The 13,258-nt window shown below is 40.8% G+C and overlaps 1 protein-coding gene across 1 annotated transcript in view; it reads left to right on the top strand.

Moving 5' to 3' along the window:
- Nucleotides 1-13,258, top strand: part of ncanb (neurocan b) — a 153,099-nt gene that overhangs the window by 62,855 nt on the left and 76,986 nt on the right. Inside the window, exons 7-9 of the mRNA XM_044129077.1 lie at nt 2,157-2,450; nt 4,418-5,281; nt 10,942-12,096. Coding sequence (XP_043985012.1) covers nt 2,157-2,450; nt 4,418-5,281; nt 10,942-12,096 — 2,313 coding nt within the window. The remainder of the gene's footprint in view (nt 1-2,156; nt 2,451-4,417; nt 5,282-10,941; nt 12,097-13,258) is intronic.

The raw sequence follows: 13,258 nt of genomic DNA, 5'->3' as shown, positions 1-13,258 counted from the left end.
TGAAGAAATTCCTTTAAACATTTTCAGACTTCAATGAATTCAAACTCAGACGTGTGTATTACAACTGTAAACAGCATTTTAGCTGCTAAAATCCAGCATCGGAGGTTTAGTTTTGCTTACTGTGAGATGTAAAGCAAACCTTTTTCAACGTCTTCATTAATTTTGCATACTGCACAAACCTTCCTGTCACTGTAAACTGCACTTGCATTCCCAGAAGCTCGACACTTGCTGCAGTAAATACAAGATTATTTTTCTTGTATTTACAAAGTTTCAAATTTATTATACATTTTAAATGGGTCTAATAAGTGTAACGAACTTTGAAGATAATGAGAAGCAAGATGGATTTACATTTATTTTTCTTATATTAGACTCTGAACGCTTCGGGAGTTTAGACTTTGCAAATATTTGTATTTTTGAAAAGCTCAGGGGAAATGATCACAGCATTTGCACACAAAAGGTTTGGCACAAAAAAAGCACAGAATTACTTATTTATCATGAGGCATTCATGTTATCAACTGGTTAAATCTGCTGAGGTGACCAGCCTACAGTCATCCTATGGCTGATGACACTTATAACTTATCTGCTGTATTTTGAAAACAGTGTTAGTTTATTAAGACTGGCTGGTCCGCGTATTTTAATGTTTTCACCAGAACTGTTTTGCATGACTTTAAACATTGTTTGTATTCTAAGAGGGAAAAAAATAGTAGTAGCCCTCAAGTTTGCCTGGCTGGGCGCCACAGCAGGTGGAGGAAGGCCACTGCCTTTCTCACTTCTCTAAAGAGAACTGGTCACTCCGGCCTGTTCTCTGCCAAAAGCGATTTAAACCATAAATATTCTCAGAGTACTTTATCTGCAACCTGTTTCTGTACGGACTTGAGTCAGCCAATGCTCATTTTGAAAGGCATCTCCAGAAAAAATAATAACCCAGTACATAATCCACCTTGATATTTTATTTAATTTTAGTTACCAGACTGAAATTAGATGTTTGTTGTACTTTAATTACCTCCTCCGTACTCCGGAGAACAACTAGTACAACAGCAGGCTTTTAAAACCACAGCCTGACCTTCTCAGTGGGTGAGCTTATTTGGGTCATTTATTAAGAGGTGGTTCAGCCGCAGGTATCATCAAATGTAATGGAGAAAGGTCAGAGTTTTCTAAAGCTATTTACGCTTTATTTATGTGTAAAATGCCACCGAGATGCTGAGGAGGCAAAGGTTGACTGATTCAATTAATGATCTTTTTTTCAATAAATGACTCAGTAGAACATTATGAAAAATATGCATCCATCTATTTGCCTATATCTATTGAATTTTGACGGATTGCTGGAGGCTGTTGCTTAAACCTAGAGGTCAAAGGGCAAAAGGCGAGCTGCATCCTGGACAGGTCACCTTGTCCATTACAGAGCAACACAGAAACACACAAGACAACCAACCATGCATGCCTGCTAATTCTCACAACTAAGGTCACGTTTGAGAGACTAATTAAGCTACCAGTCATGTTAGGGAGAGTTTAATCCTTTTCAGAAATTCAGAGGTTTTCTGCAGTAATTAATTATTTTACTGAATTGTTTTTCTTTTAAGTTCTATCATACTTCACATCTGCTTTAATAAATTCAAACATATCTGGAAAGTCAAATGTTGATTTTTTTTTTCCTCTCTCCCATCTGGCATCTGAACCATCACCTTCTCACTTGTGGTCAAAAGAATCTGAAAGCCTTGTGTAAATCTCCTAAATTCTTGTTCCAAAGTTGTTGTGTTTTTTTCTGCAGCCTTTTTTTTTTTCTTAGATTTAGGCATTATTTCTGCATACATAACATTCTTTTTCTTGGCTATTTTCATCAATAATGGCAACTATTTCCAACAGTTAGTCTCCTTTTTAATTGGTTCTCCGTCGTTTCATTTCACTTTGTCTTGATTACTGAATTGAGCTTAAAACAAAATTGCATTTTCTGGACTGCTGGCTTTAACTGTATTGACTCAAGTGTCTTCTTGTTTAAAGATATTTGATTTTGAAAAATGTGAAACGAGGGTAGAAGGTACTTTCATGCCTTAGAAGTATTTACTTTTTCATCATGAAACAACAAAAGGCTACAGACTCAAATGTATTTATTAAGCCAAATCAACCATGAAGCCTGTCAAAAACGTCTCCACCTCCAGGTGAAGTGTTCCACTCCACGGTGCCAGAGAAAATGAGCCTGGCCGCCGCCTCCACCCACTGCCACTCTCTGGGAGCCCAACTGGCCACCGTCGGGCAGCTCTACTTGGCTTGGCAGGCTGGTCTTGACCAGTGTGATCCCGGTTGGCTGGCCGACGGCAGCGTACGTTACCCCATCAACGTCCCACGAAAGAACTGTGGCGGAGACGAGCCCGGGGTGCGGACGGTCTACAACAACCCAAACCGCACCGGCTTCCCGGACACCACCGCCCTCTTCGACGCCTTCTGCTACAGAGGTACCGAGAGCTCTCTGGCGTCTGATAAAGTCAATGTAAAATTGTTTGGGTAATTGCCATAGCAACTACTGCAAGGTCTCAGGACGTGCTTTCCATTCAGATTTTTAATTAGCACTAAGTGTTTGTGTCACACATGAAGGAGTTGCAGGAAGCCTGTGACATTTGTGTTCCTCCTGGTGGATTTGAAAGCTGATGTGTTGGGTGCAGAGGAGGCTGAGAGACGGATGAAAAGAGGAAGAGGCGAGAACAAAGAGCATTGATTTTTGGTTGACGTTGCCGTTTCATCTCGAGTCAGACGAAGGTTGAAGAATTTACAGAAAAACTATCCACGTCTTTTGAGCTGGTCCACATTTTATCACGTTATATCTGCAACATTCTAGCACATAACTGTGACTTTGTTTTTTTTCTTTTTAACAAAATCAACATGTTCATTTGTATTCACCCACTTTCAATACTTTACTCCTAAATATTTACTATATTTACAACTAAATTTTTAACTGAAATTGAATGAAAGGTTAGATTATAAAAACAAAATATGGAGCGTAGATCATCTGAGGATCTGCAGGGAGTAGATTAACATTTCACACTAATCAAACATCTAGACACTGACACGTGACAACCTCATGTTTCAGTGTGGGAAATGAAGCTAAACACGTGGCATTGCTGACTTAATAAGACGATGCAAAAGGCTTAAGACTATGACAGAAGTTCAAGAGATACAACAAATAGATGCAGCCTGAAGAGGATGGTTTGGATCAATGGATATTTATGTGTTAGAATGGACCAGACAAAGTGCAGACCAAAATTTAATAGACAATAATTGAGAAATCATATCCCACTTTGCTTTGCCATCCAATTTGATGGGGATAAAGTTATTTTGCAAAAAAAAAAAAAAAAAAAGCAAAAGTTTAAGTGTCTAAATGTGATAATCTAGACCAGGGGTGGGCACTCCTGGTCCTCGAGGGCCGGTGTCCTACAATTCTTAGACGTCTCCCTGGTCCAACACAGCTGACTCCAACAGCGGAATCACCTCCCAAGTGCAGTCAGGTTCTCCAGAGTCCTGCTAATGACCTCATTATTTGACTCAGGTGTGTTGAAGTAGAGATGCATCTAAAAGTTACAGGACACCGGCCCTCGAGGACCAGGAGTGCCCACCCCTGATCTAGACGGGACTTTATGTAACTGTGAAGAAAAGATGTAGAGTATTAATTCAGCAGAGCTGAATACAAATGAATGGCACAACTTTTACTTTTGTGAAAATAAAATTAAAAAAAATCATGTATTCTTTTCCCCGATCTTTTCAAATATGCGCTACTTTATGTAATCTGAAGCTCAAGATCCGCCCAAAGGTACTGTTTGTGGTCGTGATGTGACAAAGTTGCAAGTTACAGTTTTATTTTCACAGTGATCCGAATGCACTTCAGCTGGGTCACTGATTTATTGCTTCTCGTTTTTATGGCCCCGTATTGGTTTGTCGTCTTGCGCCGACTATAAAAATGTACCGGCTTCATTTTCGAGACTGACATTTCCATAGATGAAGAAAAATGTCAGTTTCATCTTTCAAAGTGTCATCGCTAAAGTGAACCATTTGCATTACCTCAAATCGTTTTAAGTGAGCAAGAGCGGTGTGGAAACAGAGCGCCTGAGAATCTGTCAAAACAAGCGTATGATGGATGAATCCCTCTGCACATTTGCATTAATATTCAACACAAATCATGCCTGCTAAAGTGAGATGTTAAATTGTAATGTGATTTGTTTGATAACAATTTTCACTTACACAAATGTCATTAAGACCTATTTATATTTGTTGGTTTAGAAATGACAGGAGCTTGTTTTGGAAAATCACAACCTCAAACAGACATGTCATTTTCATGTTTGGCATTCACTCCAGCACTGATTATAATGACAGGTGTTGTGCAGCTGCAGATAAAGCAAGTGAAGCGAAATGTGAATGTTGTGTGTTGCAGCCCACCAGCCAGCGGCGATCCAGGCTTCTGAGGCGAAGGCTTCGTTCCATCCTCGGAGACCAGCACTGGAGGCCTCGTCTTTAGTCACGGAAGCCCAGCGACGGGGGCCCTCCGTCCGAACGTCCTTCTGGGCTAACTGGTTTTCCTTAAACAAAACCGTAAGCCCCTCATTTAGTAAGAATGACGAGTCGTCCGAGACATCCGAAGAGCATGTTTTAATCGACTTGAAGTCTGAGGAAAAGTGGGATGAAAGACACAATGGATCCACAATTGGCCCGATAGACGCTTCTGATGGAGCTGGCAGCAACATCACTTCTGGCTTCCCGGACCTCGAAAGTGCAGAGAGCCGTGGGGTTTCAGCTCACGAGGACCTGGATCGCAGTTATCTTGGATCAGACGCGCCAGTGTTATCCCCCGTTGCCTCTTCCACCCCCCAGCCTCAGGCAAGTTACAGTCTTCTCACTGAATTTGTTAACACTCTCATGAGGCCCTTCAAGTTCTGGACAGGGAGCAAAGGGACTGGCAAGACGGAGAAGGGACCCACACTGCCTGAGGAAAAAGCTGCAGAGAACCAAACGGAGGGAGAGGCGTTCGGCGAAAACCTGAGTATCCCGAAACCCGGCGGAAACAAGGGCAGCATGGACAATGCCATCCTGGAGCACAGAAGTGGCACTTTCCCCCTCAGGGGTCCCAAAAGCGGACTACAGAATTCAGAAAAGGGGCTGTCAGAGCAGGAAAAAGAGCTGATGCCTCTCATTAACCTGGTGCCTTCGATCGAAAATGCCGAGCAAAAGCCCAGCAGCGCTCACCCTGCGAACGGAGGAACCAGCTCGATCAATGACAACCTGCAATCCACGTTTAATGGTAAGACCTCATCTGTGATTTTCACATGTCCGACATGAACCTATTGTAACCCAAAAGCAATGCTGTTTCGTTTGAATTCAAGCCGAACGGAAACTGTTTGGCTTTGAATGGAGGCGTGGTGCATTTAAATGCTGCTGGTAAATACGGAATCTATTTATGTCACCCTTTTCAAACAGTCTCAGCCTCTGCGCTACACTTTCAGTTATTTCCCCTCGAGGATCCTGTAATATATTCCTCCGCAGGGTAATTTGAGGCATCGCGTGAAATTTAATTAAACTGTAATTGCAAACAAACAAAAGGGAGGCGTCATGTACTGTATAGAAACCTATCGGCGGCGCTTTGTTTGCCTGGCGAGCTTGAATTCCTCTCCTTCAAAACAAAGCCGACCTGCATCCAAACTTGCAGCTTATTCCTAGGAGTCAAAGATGCATCAGGCTTAAAAGATTAAATGCGGTGAATAAATTAAACGAAAAGAAAACAAAACAGAATTTTGGTCTTTGTTAAACAAAAACACAAGAAGGCCTTCTTTGAGGAATGTGTGGATAGAAAAGGTCAACAGTTTATTTTCTGCTGGTATGCTTTAAAAACCCTAATTTTAGCAGACTTATTGCCTTTTTACTGAGAGTTGACGTGGGAGGAATAAAGTATGCAGGGATTTTTCCATCTCCTGAACAGTGTAGATTGGATATCTATTCAATGAGTCAATGTGAGGCAAACATAGCTGCAAGTATCTCAGGGCGTTTCTCTATCGGCTTTTCTCTTGTTGAGACTGAAATTATTGCCCATTCCTCTTGCAAAATAGCTCAAAGTCAATCAGACTGAATGAAGGACGTCTGGGATCATTAAGGTTCAAGTCATGCCACAAATTCTCAGAGTAAAAGGTTGTCCTGCTGGAAGGTGAAACCCTGTCTGAGTGTTATTTTTTTCCTCCCAGTGTTTAATAGGCTTTCTTCCAAAATTGCTCTGCATTAAGCTCCATTCATCTTCCTATAAACTCTCTCCAGGTTCCCTGTCCTTGCAGAAGAAAGGAGTCCTCACAGCATGTTGCTGTCTGCCACATGTTTTATGATGAGTGAGGTCTTTTCAGGGTCTTGGAGTTCTACCACATATAGCCTTTTGCACATAAGTCAAAAAGTTCCATCTTTTGCTTCTTCAGACCATCACCTAGATATCCACAATATGACTTTGCAGAGCAGATTTCTGATGATCTCTTTTCAGTAATAAGAAAGATAAAACAAACAATTTTAATTCCATAAAAGTTGCATTGTGGAGTGTTTCAAACAGATTTTTCCCACCATAGCAAAAGATATCTGCAGCTCCATGAGTCTCTGATTAATGTTTTCCTTTTCTGACCCATAAGTCTAAATGGGTGGCCATGTCTTGGTAGGTTGTGCCACACTCTTTTCATTTTAAAGATGAGGAAAAAAAAAACAGGGCCTCCAAGCTCTAAATCCTAATCTTTTCTTCTGACATGTCCGCCATGTTCCTTGGTCTTCATGACTCTGCTTGTTCTATAATGTTTTCTAACAAACTGCTGAGGACTTCAGCAAACAGCTGCGGTTAATCTGGGATTAAATTACAGACAAATGGATACTGTTTACTCTTCAGATGAATCCGAGAGACACCTGGTTGCACTGGCTTTTATTTATGAGGATTAGAGTGAAGGGGGTGAATAAATATGCATACCACACATTATTTCTGATCATAAAAGAAATCTAAATCATGCATAATTTAAGATCCAAAAGTGAGAAAAAAAATCTAATGAAATTTTAGGTTAAAAAGACGATTAAGAAGTATTATCACTTCTCTAAGGCGCCGTACAAGCTAGAAGATTCCTAAACCGAAAACTAACCAAGCAATACATCTACCGTAATAATAATCGACTGGGGAGACACACAAAAGCTGTAGAGGAAGGTGTAGTACAGCTCATGGCGAAGGGAGGCAGCTTTGCTTCTAATAGCCATGAGAAAAGGAGAGGACAGAGAGTAAGGCAAACACTCTCACTCTCACAGACAGCTAGAAGAATTATTCAATAAGTGCTCTGCTTTTCTCACCTTACAGTTCATGGCTTTATTAATATAAATACTCACCGTTGTGTTACCTGAAATCCCCTGGCAACTCCATATCAAGGTATTAACGAAAACCCAAGCTTTAGACGTCATGCATTATTTACAGCCTTATCCAATTAACGCGGAGGCAGGCCTGCGCCTCTGCTCACTCCAATCTCCATCTACGTCTCAGCCAATTAAGGGCCTGGCTCCTCTGAAGGTAGACGCTAATGATCACAGTAGAGGGTGGGGAACAAACAAGACCGCAGCAAGGAAACGAGAAAGATGGAGAAAAGACGACGAGGTGAAGAGTTTTTTTTTCTCTCTCTCTCTCTCTCTCTCTCTTTCTCTCTTTCTCTCTGAAACTGCTGTGATGGGAAACTGCCAAGCTGAAGTTCCTTCCTATGGACTCATCAGAGGGTTGAGCTAACTCTGCCACAGCACACTGCAGGATGTCTGCTGGATCACAGCGGTCCTTTGCAATTAAAAGTGACATGTTGAGTTTTTTGATTAAGTAGAACGCTTTGCTTTGCCATGGATGCAATGCATTCTGGTGAAACGTTCATCGCTAAAGCAATGAGGTTGTTGCCAACTACTGGCACAAAATAGGTATTGTTGATATTTGATTTGCTGCAATATTAAAAACTGCATCAAAAAAAAAACAAAAACAAAAAAAAACCAGAGTGGAATCATTTCAGCCAAATAAATAGCATCTTCATAGCAGAAAAAAAATCTAATACACTTTTCATTGCTGTTGCTACAATAGCTGTATAAAAATATGGCAAAACTGAAAAAAAAATAGAAATGAAAACGACAGATTGAACAAAATATAATTACTATCTATGCTTTTTAGCTGAATCTTTTACCCGATGGTAGAAGCTCAAATTTTCAACATGTTCAATGGAATCATGGTAGGAAATGGGAGACGATCCCTCCTGCCTGTTAAAGGGGCAGTATTTTGTAAAATCAACTTTTTTAGGTTTATATCATGTTATAATGTTATTTTCTCATCAAAAAACATACATGGAGTGGTTCTCTGATTCTTTCATGTATACTTGGAAAGAGAAATCCTTGAAACTTGAGATGTCAGATTGTTTCTTTTAAGTTATGTTTGCTATGTATTGCATTTTTCGAAATAAAAAATAGTTACTTGACTTTGTTATAAAATGCCACTATGTGCCTGGAAAATACATGATACCACTCATTTGAAAAGCACTTTGCAGACTTTCACAATCACATTACTATCTCCCTCTGGAGACGTTCAGTTGACGAGGTCTAGGTCAGGATGACTTTGTAGACACCAGCCACAGATTATATTTGGACAGTTTAACAACCAGATGAATTCACAATGAAGGGAAAACAGCTTGTGGTAAATTCTCTCTTTTGACTTATTATTCAAAAAGCAGATTTGGAAATTACTTTTAATTCGACATATTCTCCATTTAGGTATGCTTGGTGCCCTTAAATTGAAAGAGAGTATATCTTGCAGGCTAACAAACAAATGTTTTCAGTCTGTAAGTTATGGTTTTTTTGGGTTGTTTTTTTTGTAACTATCAAATAATTCTTTGATTCTATTAATTCCACATTATCCCTTAAAAAAACACAATACAGACACATACACTATACATCTCACATCAGCCCAGTCACTGTGACCCTGAACTGGTTCGACTGAAAAATGTCATGTAGATGCTCCTGACATTGTTCATAGATCCCTGCAATATGTCCTCAGTGTATTTTATTAGACGCCGTATCTGTAGATGGTACGATGTTTCCAGCTCCCCTTTCCTTCTTCCCTTTGTCAGGCTCCGCTCTCACAATTTAATATCATGTCTGCCTGACCCAGGAGATTCTTGCAGCCCGCTTACCCTGGTGAAGTGGAGTGAACGCAGCCGAGGCAGAAGCACTTACAGTTGGAAGCACGCAATTACAGTCTGAAAGGGGCTTATTATAAGTTTGTTTTGCAGCGCTTCTGCTTCGGGTTGATTTTTTTTTTCCTTTCTTCTCAGTCGGCTGCCGACAGATTTACAGCAACAGAGATGAACTTAACCGGTGCTCTAAATGCTGCCATGAAATCATCCAAACCTACACCTAATCGTCACATTTTATTTATTACATGGGTCATTACGTAGATGATCAAACCAGATTAATGTGTTTAATTATTCCCACTTCTATCAGCGTGCAAAGTAAAACTATGTAATTACCTATTTGGATTATTAATAGGACAATTATGTCTGGCTACAAGGCTCTTATGGTAATGAACCCGCAACTCATAAACCTCACTTAGGCATAAGGCAACGGAGCACCTTCTGAATAATTTACGTTCAGTTTAATGTTTTATGCATGGACATCTTTGTGCATGTTCCGGCTCGTGCTGTAATTTGTTGTGCCGCTGCACTTTTAGGACATGTTAAGCAAGGCGGAGACAGAGCTGAGCGAAGATGAATGCTGCATGCACCGGCCCCTCACAAATGCAGATGCAGATGCAGCTGCAGCGCTGCCCTAAAAAAAGCCGCCTCATACCAGCCATGACTCACTCATGCAGACAGAATGAATTATTGATCATGTTGACAGAGTCAGGTTTAAAGCTTGTAAGCTGATAAGGTACAGTGGACCACTTAATCTAAATAAAATGACCCCAGATGGAGCTGGTTACAGAGCTAATTATTTGACTATCGTGTTGCAAACGCTCCTGTTTGTTTCCGTATGGCCTCCACCGTAACTGTATATCAGCAAGAGGCTGTTTGGAGTAAAATACTCCTCAGGGACTGAGAGTAGTAGATGAAATTACGTTTAGGTATAGGCTCTCATTTGCTGTGTGTTGATGTGTGTGCATTTATTGCATATTTTTGTTTACTTTTGTGCATTCTAGTGTTAATTTTAGTTTATTTGCTGTTGGCAAGCCTTGTTGTCGACAGCAATGGGTTGTTCAAACAAAACTTTATGATCACTCACCTGTATTGCCATCCATTTCTGTCACTCTGTCTCTTTAGTGGTTTATTTTAAGTTGTTTTGCTACACTTTACCCACTTTCACAGTTATACTTTTGTCTAGAGATGAACACTAGTTTCGATTTCAAATATTTGTATCTTAAATGTGAAAGAAAAATTCCTTCAGACACTGTTAGTCTCCTGCTGGGGAACAACAGAAATGACATTAAGATAAAAAGGTAAATACAGAACATTTTTATAAAAGCCATCTCCAACAGACATCTTGAATAAGTTTTGGTGAGGTGTTGAAAAGGAAACCAAGGATAGCAAAACTGTGCAAAATTGTCATAAAATATCTGTCAAGAAATCTGTTTCATTTGGTATTAGTCAGACTCCATTAAATTATATTTCTATCATCTTAAAAAGGCAGTTTAGTTAAAGAAAAAAAAAACTGAATATATAAATACCATTGAAGAAGTTGCATTGGATTACCGTTAACCTGAAACCTAGCACGGCTCGCTTCAATAAAGCCAAGCTTGTGCTGAGATGTGGTCACCTTTTTCTAATCATTGTTAAGCTGTGATCTGTTTTTAATGGCAATTACAAATCCATACATTTAGATCCTCACCACCTCAAGTGTTCGAATCATATTAATCACTTCTCCATGTCTCTTTCTTTCTTTCAGAATTTCTTCCTTCTGATCCCACTGAGAATTCCTCACCGTACAAACATGTCAACAAATCTGGTCTTCAGGGTTCCAAGCAAGGCCATTTCCTTGCGTCCGTCTCCAATACTCACTTCCATTGGCCGATTAAGTCAGAAAATGGTCCCAAACGAGGTCGTCCTGCAAATGTGGCCTACCTGGATGAGCAAGAATCTTGGGAGCCAAAAGAATCTAAAGCAGGACCTCTGGAGTTGATGACGCTGCCCGACTCCCTTCATCAGGAGAACCTGGAGAACTACTCAGGTGAAGGCAAAGATCAGGATCTCGAAGGTGCTTTGACCGACAAAGGCAGAGCTGCATCAGGAGAAGAGAAAGATGTGGAGGGAAGTGGAAATGGAAGCAGCTTTCCGGCTGGCTTTGAAATGAAAGTCAACACACTGTCCAGCATTGGTGTCAATTTAAGTCCCACATCCAAAGTTTCACCCAAACCAAGCAGTTTTGTGACAGTGGGAGAGCACACTACTCTGTCTCAGTGGCTGCTGGTTAATCAACCCACCGCCTCGCCACAGGGTGCCATGGAGTCAGACACAGCTGAGGAGGCAAAGGGAGGGATACTTTATGTCCACAGACCGACTGAGATGCTCTCTCTGCCGTCTTCTTTGCAAACACAAGATGAGAGTAAAGAGATGGGGATGGCTTCCACACCTGCAGCTCTGCTGGAGGTACTGACATCTTCTGAGTTGACCACAGTGGAGCCTTTGGCCACAGAGCCACGCAGAACCTATCCTGCCACCACAGTCCTTATCTCAGAAAATACTTCAGACACCTCTTCTACAGAGGAAGCCTCTATTTCCATTTCATGGGTTCAGGAAAAGCAGGAGAACATTAGTGTACCGGACCAGCAAAACCCTCTCTCGGTGACTCTGATGCCTACTGAAGGAGCTCAAACTGGAGTCGTTCAGTTGAGCACCAAAGCCATAAACTCTGAAATTGGCCTGACAGAAATGGAGTCCAGATCTGCAGTCACTGAATCTTTTGTTGTGGGAAGTGTCCGGACACCTTCCACAGAGTTAAAACCAGAGGAACACAGAACCACAGAGGCTACAGAGGACAAGGACACTAGCAACCCGTTTGGCAGTCTTGTACCTGACTGGGCTTTTGGCCTCATTCCATCAGGTAAGTTCGTTTTTATATTACCAGAAAATGAACGCATTGATGATGTCCATCAGTGATTTTGCTTATAAATAGGAATTTCCTTAAGTGCCTTGCTGTGGAAATATGTTTTACCTCTGACTGAATTAATCTACTTTTGAGTTTATGTCACTCTTAAATGTTCTCCAATTGTGAACAATTACCCCTCGTTAAATCACATTTTGTGGTTGACATTGATCCGATTGCTCTCAATTATGTATAAACAACTTTTCTATAAAACCTTTTCTAACACATGAAGGAAGGTCTCTAAAAGCCCTACCTTTTTTAAGGTTTTAGAAGGTCTCTGAAAGCAACACATCATGCCCCTGTCCAGAACCTTCAGTCACAAATGAGATTTATAGATTCAGAGAAAATCTGAATCTACAACTAACCCTCAGCTGTTAGTGCAACTCTATGCAGCACATTGACCTCCATGACAGGTGGTGTAAAAATAAACAGTGGGAAGACATGAAATGTCAGGTTGAACCTTTTTCTTATCCTAATCTGCTGTCTTATTAATGGAAAAAACAGTGTGTGTGTGTGTGTGTGTGTGTTACAGTCTTACACCTGGAGTTCACAAGGTTTTGATTGGTCGCTTGTCTGTTGCTCTTTTTTCCGAAAAATAGCCAGTTTTTCAGAGCTAGAATATGGGCAGTTTGGTGGTTGAAGCCATTTGGGGGGCAATGGCTTCAACCACCAAACTGCCTCCATATCTAAAGTTATGCTAGTGCTTGCTTTGCACCAAGATCTTAGAGGTTTTAGTCTTGTTGTCGTCATAGAAGAACTGCAAACAATGCATGCACAATCATACACGATTGTGTAGTCCACAAAGAACGCAGAACATCACTTAAAACACGGTGGGTCTGGCTTGTGTTCATTATTCAAAAACGAGAACGAGGCAAAAATTGAATCCATGGAAGAAGTTGCATGGTGAAAAGTACAGGTTGTATAGGTAACTCCCCCCTAACCCCCCTTAATAAATAAAACCAGAATTTTGTGTGATATTAAAATTTATTTTAATTAGATGTCTAACATCTAACTGTGGCAAAAAAATTGAAAACGGAAGATATTTGGAAGGCACTGTCTGTAGGGGACTTGATGAGAAGCAAAGGATTCTCATCAAGCAGGTTGTCATTGTTGCACGGAC

Source organism: Gambusia affinis, linkage group LG10 (assembly GCF_019740435.1).
Source record: "Gambusia affinis linkage group LG10, SWU_Gaff_1.0, whole genome shotgun sequence".
NCBI classification, from domain to species: Eukaryota; Metazoa; Chordata; class Actinopteri; order Cyprinodontiformes; family Poeciliidae; genus Gambusia; species Gambusia affinis.
Note: the sequence above shows the minus strand (reverse complement) of the source record. Positions and strands in the feature narration are given on the sequence as shown.